General features: G+C 43.1%; 1 protein-coding gene across 1 annotated transcript; it reads left to right on the top strand.

Moving 5' to 3' along the window:
• Nucleotides 1-93: 93 nt before the first annotated feature.
• On the top strand, nucleotides 94-14882 carry zc3h10 (zinc finger CCCH-type containing 10). The gene is made up of 2 exons (XM_085972851.1): nucleotides 94-183; nucleotides 7199-14882. The coding sequence occupies exon 2, from the start codon at nucleotides 7246-7248 to the stop codon at nucleotides 8446-8448; it is 1203 nt and encodes a 400-aa protein (XP_085828977.1). The 5' UTR covers nucleotides 94-183; nucleotides 7199-7245; the 3' UTR covers nucleotides 8449-14882.
• The last annotated feature ends 993 nt before the right edge of the window (nucleotides 14883-15875 follow it).

Genomic DNA, 15875 nt, shown 5'->3' with positions numbered 1-15875 from the left:
AGACATTTAATTTCAAAATTGATCTTTGGGAGGTGGAGGGAATTCTGTTTAAATACGTTTTACTTGAAAATAGTGCATCAAATTATTAATCTGACAGAAGGACATTAAACGCGGTTCTAAGTCGCTCGTGTCTGGGAGGACCTGTTTGATGCTCGTTGTGTTTGGAGGAGTGAGCTGAACCGTGTATGTAAATATGTCCCTGTTTTCTGTCTATTTTCTAACCGCTCTGACCCACTCTGTTGATTACTCCCGACAGTTTAAATGTTCCGAGTGAAGGTTTAATTCTGTGTTCGTGTGTGCAGTTGTTTCATGGAGCAGAAAGTTGAGGCCTAGAAATCCTATGACAGCCTTCGAATCCTCGGCAAGCTTGTTACTGTATATGGCGTGATTTACAGTAAACAGCTCCTTAAATCAGACTTTAGAAGCATTGTTTTGAGAATTTATGGCTCGCCCATGCATTTGAAACACTAAGGATTCAATATCTACTATTATTAATAGGTTGTATTGCTTGATAAGACTTTTGTTCCCGGGCGAAATGCTTTACATTTTTATATTTTTTTAGTACAATAGCTTACACTTGTATAATGTCTTTAATGTAACAAAATGTCCCAAGGGACATCATGGGGAGGGAATTGGACACTCTCAGTGAGAGTTAGGTGAGGCGACTGAAGGTGTAGTTAAAGAAAGGAAAGACCACCAGATGTACCAAAGCGCTTACAGCCAATGAAGTACTTTTTGAAGTGTAGTCACTGTTGTAATGTAGGAAACGTGGCAGCCAATTTGCGCACATCAAGCTCCCACAAACAGCAATGTGGTAATGACCGGATAATCTGTTCAGTGATGTTGAATGAGGGATGAATATTGGACAGGACACTGGGAAGAACTCCCCTGCTCTTCTTAGGAATAGTGCCATAGAATATTTTATGTCCACCTGAGAGAGCAGATGAGGCCTCGGTTTTAACATCTCATCTGAAAAACGGCACCTCCGACAGTGTAGCACCCCACCCCCCCTCAGTACTGCACTGAGTGTCAGCCTAGATTTTTGTGCTCAAGTCTCTGGAGTGGGACTTGAACCCACAACTTTCTGACAGAGGCGAGAGTGCTACCAGCTGAGCCACGGCTGACGCTACAAGAGGGGTTTTAAGGAGGCTTTTGAAGGTGGGGAAAGAGGTAGCAAGGTGGAAGGGATTTAGGAAGAGAATTCAAGAATATGGGCATTGATGGTTGAAGGCTCTGCCATCAAGGGGAGAGGGTGGGGCGGAGGGGGACGCGGTCTGTGATGCACAAGTAGTCCAGACTCGAGCAGAAAGTGTGAACTGAAACCTAGGACTGGAGAAGATTCCAGAAGTAGGTTGGAGGTGAGGCCATCTAGAGATTTGTAGATGAGAATAGAAATTGGTGTGCTGTGACTAGCCAGTGGAAGTCGGTGAAGACCGAGGCACGTGGGACTTAATATGGGGTAGTAGATGTTTAAGTGAGTTGCAGTTTGTGTCGGTGGAGTTCTGGGGGCCAGTGAGGGTAGCATTGGAGAAGTAAAGCTTGGAGGTGATGATGGCGTGGATGGGAGTTTCAGCAGCAATGGGGATGAAGTAGGGATGGAGGTGGTTTTTGCAATGAATGCAATATGAGGTTTGAAACTCATTTGAGGGTTCAACAGGGTACTGAGGTTGCGCACTGTCAGGTTCAGCCTATAATGGTGAAATGCAGGCTAGGGTGCAGAGTTTCAGGTGGGAGCTGAACAGGGTGGCTTTGGTCTTGTCAATGTTGAGCTGGAAAAAGTTTTGGCTCATCCACAGTTTGATATCGGACAAGCAGTTGGACAACACAGTAAGAGTTGAAGGTAATGCCAAAGAGTTAAAGCTGAGTATCATCAGCATATAAAAGCTGACCCCCATGCTTGAAGATATTGTCATTTTCAAATGAAATGATTTGAGATTAGAGTACAGTACTCTAAAAATACTGTATTACGCTTTCAGAAAAATGTTGGGGAAACTCTACTTCAAGGTCTTGCTGGATAGATTCATTGTCAAATGAAGCAAATCAGCTTTGCAGAATTTGACAGTGGATCATCATTGGGAAAAGAGAGAAAAGTGGTGGGGTAAAAATGACCCTAAATATTTGTTTCTCAGACACTACAATTTTGAAAACGAACTTATGCATAGAGGTTACAATTTCTTTGAAGTAGCTGAGCTATTTGACGTGCACTAACTGAAGCAAGAACTGAAAAATTTCATAACCATGATGCATATAAGTTTTTTTTTGAAGCACTCCACTTTTTCTCCCTCCCTCATGCCAATCCTTTCCTGAAAACAGTGACTCATCTGGACGTACAATTCCACAGGTGCTGACAGCCCTCCAGTCTCTCACCCAAGTGGACATTCTGCATGTGTGAGCCTGAGCAGTGAGTGCCAGTAGGCTATTTGACCGTCAGGAACATTGCAGCCTACCTGATCCTATTTGTACCTCATATCCACATTTCCAACAGTTTAACAGAATAATAATCAGAGACAGGGACTCAACCCGAGCTGCTGAGGGTGGAAAACTTTAAAAGTTATTTTTTCAGGAAGTTGCAGTTTCTGTGCTCGTCACTGTCCTCTGTTCCTTGCCCCTGAAGTGGTGGTTTGATGTTTGCTAGGAACCCAGTGGAAAAGTATGGAGGACAGCAGTGCAAGTGCACAATCCAAATGTTTCTGAGATGAGATAGTTGTATACAGCAGTATTATAGGCACCCAGGCCTCTGCCGATGCCATGATGTAACCGCTTGCTAAGAGGTATGTGACCGTGGTTTGCTTTCCAAGTTTCCCTGGCTTTTGCTTGATGATGTGACTGAGGTCAGGAAACTTGACATTTGGAGCATTTGCAGGAGGGAGCCTGCATTCTAGCATTCCATAGCCCAACATATTGGTATGCTAACCCTGTCTGGCAATCTGTAGTTGATTTCACCCCCTCCCCAGGGTCACTGAGGCTAATTGTAGCATCCGTGATGCTGCCCTGGCTGGGAACAGCTAACTCCGCACAGACTAGGGGCCAAACCTGAGTCTTTGCTGCTCTGTATGGCTCTGCTACTCAGTGGATTAAAATCCTTGAGCATTGGAGGAGCCCTTAGGGCTGGATTTTGTCAATGGGGACATGATGGAGGCGGGACTCCCACTTTTTGGGTTGTAGTCCCGCCTCCATCGATTTGTGGCCAACCCACGTGACTTTCCCTTGATTGACCTTGTTGAGCCCGCCCAGTGGGCTCAGCAGGCCAATTAAGGGACATCTGGTTACAGGTGACGTCAGGGATTGACATTTCGTCTGTCAAGAGCTTTTGACAGATGAAATATCAGCGTTTGACAGCTCTGTGAAGCTGACAAACACTGACAATCTGACTTCTAACTTGAGTCCTTCTCCACCGACTCAGTTAGAAATCTCCCCAGAACAGAAAGCAGAGGCTGCAACTTTTGGCAGCTCCCGGCCATTCTGCTTTCTGTGCCGGTGAGATGAGGGACTCCCGAGACCTGAAGGAAGGAAGCCTGCATTAGTAAGTAAAGGTAAGTAAAACTTATTTAAACACTTTATACACACACCAAACGCACTTACCTCTGCACTCATGCACCCATCACTCACCTGAACACCGGACATCTCGAACCCTCCAAGCCCTTCAGCCCGACGGGCCGCCTCGCTAACTTGGTGTGGTTTGGAGCCGTCGGGAAGCCCACACTTCAGGGCTAAAAATAGGGATTTAATTGTTAACAGGCAGTTAATTGGCACTAATCCCCTTCCCGCCTCGGGGAGGCGGCTCCCAGCACAGGTCGGGTACCCGCCTCCTGGGAAACGGGCATGGAGACGGGTTGGGGGCGGGAAGGGTTCGTGCCCCCCGATTCTGCAATTTTCCCCCCAGTCCCGCCTCCAAACCCGCCTCCACGGGGCTTGGAAATTCGAGCCCTTAGTCTTTCCAGTAATCCTGTTTTTTCCAGAATTTCACATTTGTTGATGCAATTATGTATTTGTTTACAATGCATTTTAGAATCATACGTTGATGCAATAAATCTGTTGGTATATAGTTATTCGGCACAGTAGTGTCACACACTTTCGAATTATGATATTTTATTGGTGGTGGCCATGTGGAAGGTGGGTAGCTAGGCAGAGGCTGACTACCCTACCTTCTTTGGCTGTGCGGCTGGTTTGCTGTTGTGTTGCTTGGGGTGGGTGGTATCTTGATGTACAATATAATCTTTTAAAAAAATCATTATGGGACGCAGTTGCTCCTGATTTTCTCCTTTTTATCAAAGCACGCCTGGTCTAAATGTAATAAGGAGATTATGGTCTCTGAAATGCACAATGCAGGCTGGTTATTGTGGGTTTTATGCATTTATAGCTCACTTGCTCATGAGAATGCTTCATTTTAAAGGCTACATTCTATGCTTTCACTGATTGTGAACCTCAGGGCTTGCTGTTTAACCCTGCATTTAGCACAAGGCGCCAAACATCTATTTGACTTGTCTCTCTTACCCCTCCCCTCCCAAATCTGCATGATTATCCAGTCGGTTCCACTTGTCAAGCAAGTGCTGCTGTTGAAACTTTTCTTTGTGAAACTACAATGACAGCTTTTTATAAATTTGTGGGGGTTGCAGCTCATCGTATTGAAAGCTGATACCCTCTACTTCTGCTACAATGAAGCTCCCCTACTTCTGCTACAATGAAGCTCCGAATAGTCAGGGGGGTGGGGAGGAGGGTAAGATGTTATTAACCAGTCTTGACACTTAAAGTTCCGAAAAGAATTAGCAACAAACTTTTGTTCACATTACTGAACTTTCATCCTAGTTGATGTTGTACTACAAGGAATAGAGTGTGTTGGACTGCTTTCTTGTTACTTTTTCGTCTCGCTACTTTAAACGCCGGATTACACACACACTCAGTTGTAGCAATGCAGGATCGGGACTTTATTGAAACCTCATACCATCCACAACCAGTATGGGCTCTGTGAGACATACTCCACGATTCCAGTATAAGCTCACGGGTCTTTTCATACTTCACAAAACCAGTATGAGAGCTCCGGTCTTTCCATACTAAACTGTTTCAATATGAGCTGCTGAACAGTGGTTCACTCACATTTCTTATACCAAGTTTTGCCTTTAATCACTATATTCCATGCATACTACCAATAAATCATAGCGCATCAAAGATACATACAAATGCCAACAGAATAACAACATGAACTAAACAAGCATGCATTACCATAAACACAAGTGCCTGATTGCCATCATAAACTCTCCCCATTCCCCTAAACACAAGTGACCAAGCTGACATATTTCAGACCATTAGAGATATGGCTGAATGACTCTTACACATTCGACTATTTTACGTTCTTGTGATGATATCCTTGCCTTTAGGTCTGTTTACACAATTTACAACACATGCTCAGCAGAAAGCTGTTTTAAATCATCATGTGCTGATCCCACAGACTGCCCAGAAAGAACATTTGAGGTACTCGGTTTGAACCCTCGTACCCACGGAGTGTATGCTCTGTACTCCATTCAGAAGAAGGAGGGTCAGTTCTCTGTTCTGCTGTTGATGTGAATTGTACTATTGGTTTACAAGCTGCAGAGGGAACAGATCAGAAATGAACAGCAATCATGTTTAGTTCGACAAACTTTCCATATTATGTTTTCCAAACAACTGCTTTTAATTCTCATATTTAACTTTTTGCTGGATCTGATTATTTTGATGAGTGCTGTTTATTTCTACAGAAATTAATGTGGAGGCTCTGCATCAACTTGCGTCAATAATTTCTAAAAAGAAATGTAGCGTTAAGCATGTTATTACGCACTTTATTGAATTCATAATGGCTGATCTGTGTCAGGATCAGACTTAAGTTGACTTGTTTGACTACAATCCGAGATGGGAGAGCAGCAACAGCTCCGCATCCCAGAAGAAAACTCATTTGTATTCTGTGGGGAAGATTCCTTGCAATGTACTCAAACAATATTTTGTACTGATTTACATGTCATAAAGGCAAGTAGAGATGAGGGAGGCAATTCAGTCCCTCTCGCTCATCCTTTCATCGAAACCCACAATTCCAGCCCCATCACAGTATCTAACTGCCTCTTGAATGACTCTAGGGTTTTTGCCTTCACTGCCCTACCCTGAAGACCCTGCTCTTTGATATTTTTGAAAACATGAATATAGATTGGATGGGGATAAGCAATTCACAATGAAAATCCTTAATCTAAAAATTATTTTTCCAGAATTTTATATTGGCCTACATGTAGGTGCAGTTGTTTAATGTATCCCAGACTGATGAAGTGAACGTTCTCTTTTCTCTGCTAGTTGTGATGTCCAAAATGAAATAAGTTTGGCAAATCTCAAACAAGCTCTTAATGGACATCAATCAACAGCACAAAATGTTACCCGGACTCCAAGGGTTAAAGTACCAGGAGAGATTACACAAACTAGGGTTGTATTCCCTAAAATTTAAAGATTAAGGGGTGATTTGATCAATGTTTTCAAGATATTAAGGGGAACAGATCGGGTAGATAGAGAGAAACTATTTCCACTGGTTGTGGATTCTAGGACCAGGGGGGCATAGTCTAAAAATTAGAGCCAGACCTTTCGGGAGTGAAATTAGGAAACACTTCTAAACTTCTCCCACCCTTTATGTGTAGAACTTTCTTCCGCAAACGGCAATTGCTACTAGATCAATTGTTAACTTTAAATCTGTGATTGATAGATTTTTGTTAACCAAAAGTATTAAGGGATATGGGGCAAAGGCGGGTATATGGAGTTAGGTTGCAGATCAGCCATGATCTCATTGAATGTCGGAACAGGCTTGAGGGGCTAAATGGTCTACTCCTGTTCCTGCGTTTCTATAGAACAACCTATAATTTAGTACAAATTAGCACTCATCATTGCCCAATTCAGATAGGCTCCAAGGATCAATGATTGGGGAAATGAAAGTGTGACACTGGTACAGTGGGAGGTAGTTTTCTGAAGTTCTAGTGAAGACAAATTGTAGGCAAATGTATCTAACCTGTGGTACAATTAAACTAATAATGTTTGATGCTGACACTGGACACACAAATTTGGAAACCTTTTTCATTTCCACCACAATCACTGTTCAGCTTGCTGAGCACAAAATGCAGTGGTTCAAGTGACACTTACTTTGTGGATTAATTCTTCCTTCTCTGTAAAGACATACCTTGATTTTCTTTTTCAGATGTTTTTGTGTACAGTGGCTGAGAAGCACAGAAATAGTCTGTGAAGATGCCGGATAAAGATAATTTATTTAACAGTGGTAATGACGAGGCTGGCCACAGCTCAGACGATATTTGCCGAGACTTCCTGCGCAATGTCTGCAAACGTGGCAAGCGCTGCAAGTTCTACCACCCCGACATTAATGAGGTGTCCGACTTGGGCGTAAAAAAGAATGAGTTTGTCTTTTGTCACGACTATCAGAACAAGGAGTGCACTCGCATCAACTGCAAGTTTATTCATGGGACAAAGGAGGATGAGGAACATTACAAAAAGTCAGGAGAGCTTCCCCCCCGCTTGCGCCTTACAGTGGCCATGGGTCTTGGCCTTTCGCCTTCTGACCTCTCTTTTAAAAAAGGCGAGGTTCCAATCTGCCGAGACTACCTAAAAGGCGACTGTCAAAGAGGATCTAAATGTAAATTCCGGCACTTAAAACGTGATGAATACGAGTATGAAAACCGAACTTTGGAGAGATTGTCGCGAGACCAAGTGCTTTCTCCTGTAGTGCGTCGATATGACCCATTCGATGACCTCTATGACACTGATCGCTACACTGACTACGACCACGTTCTAAAGAGGAGAAGAGTGGATGGTTTGCGATTTGAAACTTATGATTTTAATATCCCAACTGCACGTCCAGTTGACTATCGGTTTCTAGAGGAGGAGAATCTGATGCTCCGAAAGCGTGTTGAGGAACTCAAAAAGCAGATCTCAAATTTGATGGCGACTAATGAGGTACTTTTGGAGCAAAATGCGCATTTCCGCAACCAAACGAAGGTGGTGACGCTGACCTCCACTCCTGCAGCGACAGAGCAAACCCTGGCAGCACCGACTGTGGGCACAATCACCAATTACAACCACGGTATCGCGCAGACTCACACCACTTTGAGCAGCCAAGCACTTCAGCCACGACCAGTCACCCAGCAAGACCTAGTGGCAACTGCTGGAGCGTCCGCTGCGCCACCGACCAATGCTGCACCAACAGCTCAGCATCTTAATCCTGAGATTGCCTCTCTCCCTGCGGCACTTGCCCAGACCATTGCCCAGGGGCTGGCACCTCCAGTTTCCATGGCCCCGGTGGCTGTCTCTGTTGCGCCAGTGGCAGTATCAATTGCACAAGCACTGCCAGGAATCACCATAAGCCATGCCACCACGCCAATGGTTACTTATCCAATTGCGTCACAGAGTATGAGGATAACAGCAATTCCTCACTGAGGAGCCTTGAGATAAGAAAAGGAGTTACATACAGGCTTTAGAAAAGGTTTTGTGTTCCTTTGTTGCTCCCCATGACGTGTGTGATATAAATATGCACGCCAAAGCCAAATAGGATTCTGATCCAGCAATTGATTCTATTTGTGCCTAAACTATTCCTCTTCAACCCATTATATATTATTTCTGATTTCTGAATACTTGATTTACCCCCTCTAGTGCTCAGCTCACCAACTCTTTAAATCCATTGCCTCACGTAGCGTAAAAACAACTGCACGTGACACCAGGCGCGTTTTCTTTATAAAAGGTTTTGCGTTTAGAATAAAACGAGTCACTGGGCTGTGGTGCGGCGCAAAATATTCAAATCTACTCTTCTCCTTTGTCTCCCACCCTTGGCCATTTGCATTCTTGACGCAAAAATAACGTTTCGCAGCACCTGAAATTGTAAATTTTCCTGCCGATAACAAGCAAAAAAAAAAAAAAATTATTTTGCAACTTTTTTTTGGCAATGTTGCTAGCGCTGAACGACTGCTGCGTTTTCCCAGATAGTAATCACTGTACTCCAAAAAGTAATTCTCTGTGTGAAGCTTTTTGGGATGTTTTGATGATGTGATGGGGTGCAGTATAAATACTGTACAAGTACTTTTTAAACCTTATATACCATCCAGCTATTGCAATTTAATCCTCACAATTTTGGAAATGCTCCATACACTGCTTTACCAAAGTGTCTAATTAACTTGGAAGCCATTACAATGATTTTATTTCTGAATGAACCTAAAGTGTATTTTCAACTTTGTCATTCTTGGAGCACTGGATACCCATTATGTAACACCAGAGCCTGTTCAAATCCAGCCACACCGATGGGATTGAAATCTTAGCTCTTTGCCAGCTGCAAGGATGATGCATGTAGTGAGTTTAAGGAACCTGAATTCAGTTTCTGCTGGACCCCAGTCTACAGCACAAAACTGCCCACAAGTTGGCAGTTTTACCTGGGCCAGTTTGCTGGAAGAAATGGGAAGGGGGTGGGGTTTACACAGATTCAGTAGGGGTGCTCTTCTGAGCTTGAAGTCACGACATAGTCGAGGGAGCATTGTTCTGCATCCAGCCTGTCGCTGCCCTGACGTCACTTATCCTTGAGCTGTGAATTCACCAAAAATAAAACTACGGCAGTTTCTGTTCACTTGATACTGGCAGTAATGGCAATAAGGGAAACCAAGAGTGGGGTTGCGTAAATGTGGTTAAATAACAAGTGCCAATGACGGTTGCTCCGCATGCAGTTTAAGTCAGCCACACAGGAAATGCAAACCTTTTGCAAATCCTTGTTGAAATAGAATGCGTATTTTCACACCAAATATTGTAATTTGTATACAAATACAAGAAAGGTATAAATTGTTCGATTAAAATGTATGGAATATTAAAAAGATGATACTTTACAGCACACCTAAGACAGCTTAACCGCTGACTTATTTGGGACCACGCTGCCGTTGAAGTATGCTGAGCCAAGCTGTAATAGATTGGGTACGTGAACATTCACATTCATGATCTTTTTTAAAAGCAGCCTTGTAACCAACTCCATTGGGAACAGGGCTTGCCTTTTGCCGGCCAGCTGGCTTCAAACCAGAGAAGATCTTTAAAGGCATTTTGAACATGGTGTATGTTTTTTTTTAAATATCGATGAACTCCTGGAAGTCCATAACCAGGTTCAATAGAAAACGACAGAAAATTAGGGTGAAATCTATTGGGATTTTGTGTTCCATGTTCTGATCCATTTTAAAAACCCTGTGCAAACCTTTCCTATACCCACACAACCAGATGATTGATTTGTCGACATTTTCTTGAAGCCAAAATGATCTTCCAACACAATTAACAGTGTGAATGGTGAAATAGGCTTTTTATATTCACTGTTAAAGCCCCCTGATGTAACTGTGTGGCAATTCAGCTTCATTGATCCCAGGTGCTCATTTTTAAAGGGGTTAGCTGTGACATGGAACCCTAAGGTTGGTTACACTTGTGTTATTTAATCAGCTAGTTATTGGGGACATTTAACCTCAATTGTTGCTTTCCTGTTAACCTTGTCTCCAACTTGTATATAGTAGCTGTTTAGTCTTGTCAGGTGGGGTTTGAAAATTAGAACCAATGATCTAATCTTGCATAATTGAAAGAAGCTTAATTGAGCAAATGTGTTTTAATTTGCAGTGTTTCCAATGTAATCCAGATAACTGAAAATTCGACTAGATACTTGCAATAGTTCTTCAGCTACTGGGCTACAATTTATATTTTGCGGGGGGGTGGGGGAATTTTCATATCGCTGGACACCCTTTTCCCTGCAACTCCTCTTTCCTCATGCTGCAGTTGTGAACTTCCAGGATTCCCGATGACAAGTACAATATTGTGTATATAGTTATACTTGTCAAACCATGAATGTTCAAGAGCCCTTCAAAACCAAAAAGGGAGTCCCAATTGATTTGATTTAATAATGCAGACCGATTCTTCACCAAGAGCTCTGGGGACATGACCGTACAGTAATGGGTCACAAACTAATACCACCATGTCACGCAGTACAAACAGTGCGAATACTAGATATTGCACTATATTCGAGGAATGTTCAAACCAGTCTGTGGTTTTTAGTTATAGGATTGACCTATGAGTGAATAGATGTGCAGTGGAATCCTGTTGTATGTAACGAGTCCGAATGTGACAAACTTGCATAAAACAGGTATCGCTGTACCAGTACGATAGCAAAATACTGCGGATGCTGGAAATCCGAAATAACAACAGAAAACGCTGGAAAAACTCAGCAGGCCAGGCAGCATCCGTGGAGAGAGAAACAGAGTTAACGTTTCAGGTCGATGACCCTTCGTCAGGACTGGAAAAAAGCAGGAAATGGAAAGCAAGTTTAGGGGCTGGGAAAAGGGGGAGGGGATGAAAGAACAAAAGGGAGGGTCAGTGATAGGATAGAAAGCAGGAGACATTAAGAGATATTCCAGGCAAGATGAGGTGGTAATGGGACAGGTTAAGGAATAAAGGATGGCTCGAGATGAGGTGTGAATTGCGCTGGCAGAGTGAAGGACAGCTGCCATGTGGGAGAGAAGAAAAAATGGGCCAAACAAAAAGTGTGGATAAAAAAGAAGAAAATATATTGCAGTACCAGCACTGGCTAAGTCGGGATCAAATTGCAATTTATAATCATTTACTTATATTAAGAGTTTGCTTAAACTGCATCATATTTGCAGTTTTGACTTTTTGATTCCTAGCAGACTATCTTCACATTGAATTTAATATCGCTGTCATTATTAATGAAATGTTTACGATACTCTGTTTATGGAAAACGTTGAATTACCGTTTTATAAAGAAGTATATCAGCTATTTGCAGATTTGTAGTGGAATTTTTTTTGTCCTTCATAATATGCCAGGTTGGGGCAGGGTATAAACAATTGCTGATATTTGTGTAACTGTTGAAACTTTTTGACCTTTACATTTGGGTCACTGATAATTTGGCAAAGATTGACGCACTGAGCAAAAATGTGTTTCCCCCCCCCCCCAACAAATTCAGTGTTGCCTAACTTTAAGCTAACTTGTTGAAGAAAGGGTTTATTTTACCCTGTGTGTAAAGTGAAAGAATTTTTGAACTGTCATTATGAACCAATTAAGTTTTTAGTTTTGCTTACAGATATTTAGGAATCATATTAACCCTTTCTAGCCATAGACAACTTTGGAATGTAAAGACCAACTGCCCAAATATGGATATGTAATTCTGAATAAAATATCCTGACATGACAATGAAACCCCCACTCGCATAGTAATAGACAAAAGAAATATCAGCCAGATGAAAGAATATCTCTCTCTCAATCTACTGTGTATGTAACATACACTAACCCTGTAATTATATTGATGCTTATTCTTGTCTTAAAATCTTTTGCCTATGTGGCACTCGACTGTACTCTCCCATGATAACAACAAAACATTTTTACAAAGGTTTCTAATGGCTGTAATCAAGTCCCTGAGCCTGGATAAAGGTGGTTAACATTGCAGTAAAAATGAATGCAAAACTTTCAAACTAATTTGTATGTTTTGAAAAAAAAAAATGTTTTGTTGTTTTACAAGTTTCTGTGGGTGGTGCAGCATGTTGCAGCCAGAGTGAGCGGTGCCACAGAGTGTTGGCACCTGTAATCCTTCACCCATTAAGTTCCTGAAATCAAAAGGCACACTCACTAGGATGGCCTGCGGGGGTCCTCCGCTTCCTTGACCAGTGGCCCGACCAGTCTCCATCCACCCCCCGCTTTCCTCTGCCAGGCTGAACTATTCCTTTAACTCCACTTGTTCCTCCAAATAAAAGGTGTCACTATGGGAACCTGCATGGGTCCTCGCTGTGCCTGCTTTTTTGTATCATATGTTGAGCATTCTTTGTTCCAGTCGTGCTCAGGTCCCCTCCCTGATCTCTTCTTCCGGTACGTAGATGACTGTCGATGCTGCTTCCTGTTCCTGCCCGAGTTGGAGAATTTAATTTTGCTTCTGACTTCCACCCGTCCCTTGCCTTTTACATGGTCAATCTTTGACTCTTCCTGGACTTCTGTATCTCCATCTCTGGGGATAGATTGTCCACTGATATCTACTACAAGCCAACAGACTCCCACAGCTACCACGATGATACTTCTTCCCACCCAGTTTCTCCGTCTCCATTGTATCTGCTCTGATGTTCTACACCCTCCCAGAACTGTGACAGGCTCCTCCTTGTCCTCGCCTTCCACCCCACCAGCCTTTGCATTTGACGGATCAGCCTCCGCCACTTCCAACACGATCCCACCACCAAACACATCTTGATCCTCCCCTCCACGTTCAGAAATCCAAAGGGACCATTCCCTCTCTGACACCCTGGTCCACAGCTCCATCACCCCTAAAACCCACTCACCTTCCCGTGCAAACGCAAGAGATGTAACACCTACACTTTACCTCCTCCCACACCACCGTCCAGGGTCCCAAACTCTCCTGGGCGAGATGGTGATTTACTTGTACTTCTTCCAACTTAGTATACTCTCTTTGCTGCTCACGATGCGGTCTCCTCTACATTGGGGAGACCTAACGCAGTTTGGGTGATCGCTTTGCTGAACACCTCCTTTCTCTCTGCAAGTGCAATCCTGCCCTTCCGGTCGCTTGTCACTTGAATCCTCCATCCTACTCACACTCTGCCCTCTCTGTACTTGGCCTCTTGCATTGTTCCAATGAAACTCAAGGAACAGCAGCTCCTCTTTCTACTCTGCACTTTCCAGCCCTCTGACCGTAACAACTTCAGACCTTAACCACCGCTTCCATTTTCTCTCAGACAGAAGGTGCTGGTAATTTAGGATGGGTGCACCAGTGCTTCTGGGGATGACGGAGGTTGTGGGCAGGTGCTTGAGAGGGGGATCCCTTATCAGTACACGGCCAGCGGGGTGGTCTGCACCCCTGGGGTCTACCTGCCTTTTTCTTCCGCCACACTCCCAGGTCACTGGGACCTTCTCCACTTTGCCAGCTTTTCCATGCTTCCCTCTCCCTCTGCTATTCTGCTGCAATCATTTACGCATTCTCTGGGTCACGGAGACATCTTTTGTTTCTCTACTTTCTCTCATCATTGTTTCCTTTTGTCTTGCACCGTTATCGTTTCTGTCTTTTAACCAACTCCTGGCCTCCACCTAATCAGTTTACAGATAATTGTTTTTCTTGTGTAGGTGGTCATTTTTCTCCTCACCCCCCTTTTCCCTGGCTCTGTTCCTCTTCATAAGCTGTTGTTCTGTAACATCTTTCGGTTCTGATGAAGGGTTAAAGACCTGAAACATTAACCCGACCTCCCTTTCTCCACAGATGCTGCCTGACCAGCTGAGTGTTTCCAGCATTTTCTGTTTTTATTTCAAGTCCCTGCTCTCAGTTGTGCCACACTCGGGAGGTGCCAAGCTGAAACCAGATACTTCCTCATAAGGAGGCAAGTCATCACGGTAACTCTATTCCACAGCCTGAAATGCATTTGTGTCCTTTTCAGTTCTAACCTACAGTACTTGTCCAATTATTTCCCTACCACTCTCAAAACAATTGATCTGTGATGTGTAAGAACCAAACCACAGACTATTTTGACATTCTTACACTTGGCTCAACATTTTGAAACATTAACAAAATGGACAACCAGTGCTGCAAGCAGCATCTTGCTGTAAATTGAAAGGATTCAATTATTATGTATATATATTGTACATATTGTTTGCTATGCTGTGTTTGACAATTTTTAAAAAATGCGATTACCCTTAGAATATTCTTCCAAACAGTAGGTTAATGTTTCAACTGATGCAGGTCTCCAGGACAGTAGAACTTACACAGTCCAAGTGTATATTTTGTGTCAAAGGAGATACAAGTCTCTGCATTTATTTGTATGGAATCCTGTCAAATGTAGAACAATAAAGAACATTTTAATTTAAGAGTAAGCTACCTGTCCAACCTCGTTTATTTTTGCAGCGCACATTAAAATAGTTGGTGAAAAGTTTATTTTTTTGTTTTTAAAGTTGCATCTATGAGACTTTAATGTCACTATGTTGTAATGACGGATCAGTTGTCTGTGCGTGTTGTGTCTGAACGCAGGTAAGTCTGACTTTCTGTTGAGCGTGCTGATAGAGATTTGGCTTGAGAAGGCGCTAAGTGTGCTAGTGGATGACCTTTTCGCGTATTCACATGCTTGATGAAAATAAACTTTTCTGGTCAGGACAGGCATAAAAAAAACCATTTTTAAGTGGCATGGCGCAGCATACTGTATGATTTCCAATTTCAGCTGTGCCAGTAGTTGGAGGGCAACGACATTCCTACAAGGAAGAACCATGGTGATCAAGTGCCCTGCACTTCCAAGCAGCTGGTTTCAGGGTGGCAGTGCATTGGCTAAATTGTTATATCTTGATCGTTTACAGTCAGAGTGTAGGCCAGATGCAGGGGAATGACCCCTCTACTCTACCCCAACAATGTGCCTCAATTCCCAACCTCATAAACACAAGCACTAGTGTACCAGCGTCACATTTTTCATTTCCAGCACCAGGCATACTTATTTGTGCAGCATCTTTTGTGCTTTGGACTCATGCTTAGTAGGAACTGGATTGATACCGGTTTCACTTAGGATCCTTCCCCTACATCTCAAAACTAGAAAATAGATATGAATCACTTCAATATGGATTCAAATCAAGGTGCCAGAGATAAAAAGACAATGTTGTAACCTGGTGCCACTGTAAAGCTTTTTTTTAGCAATTTAGTGGAACCATGGGTTAGTGTCGTTCCTTAGTGAACTGGAGTAGCAGGAGACTGGTTCTTGATCTTAATTGTACTGTCTTGAAGAATCTCTTGGCAGAGAGAGAAATCTGAGGACGGGTCACGCCAGATTCCAGCACTTGGTTACAAAGTAAGATTGACAGTTAGCAGCAAGTCACCTG

The sequence above is a fragment of the Somniosus microcephalus genome, chromosome 33 (genome assembly GCF_052327205.1).
Source record: "Somniosus microcephalus isolate GS21.2 chromosome 33, FLI_Smic_1.0, whole genome shotgun sequence".
NCBI lineage: Eukaryota > Metazoa > Chordata > Chondrichthyes > Squaliformes > Somniosidae > Somniosus > Somniosus microcephalus.
The sequence above is the reverse complement of the archived record's forward strand: the minus strand, read 5'-3'. Positions and strand labels throughout refer to the sequence as shown.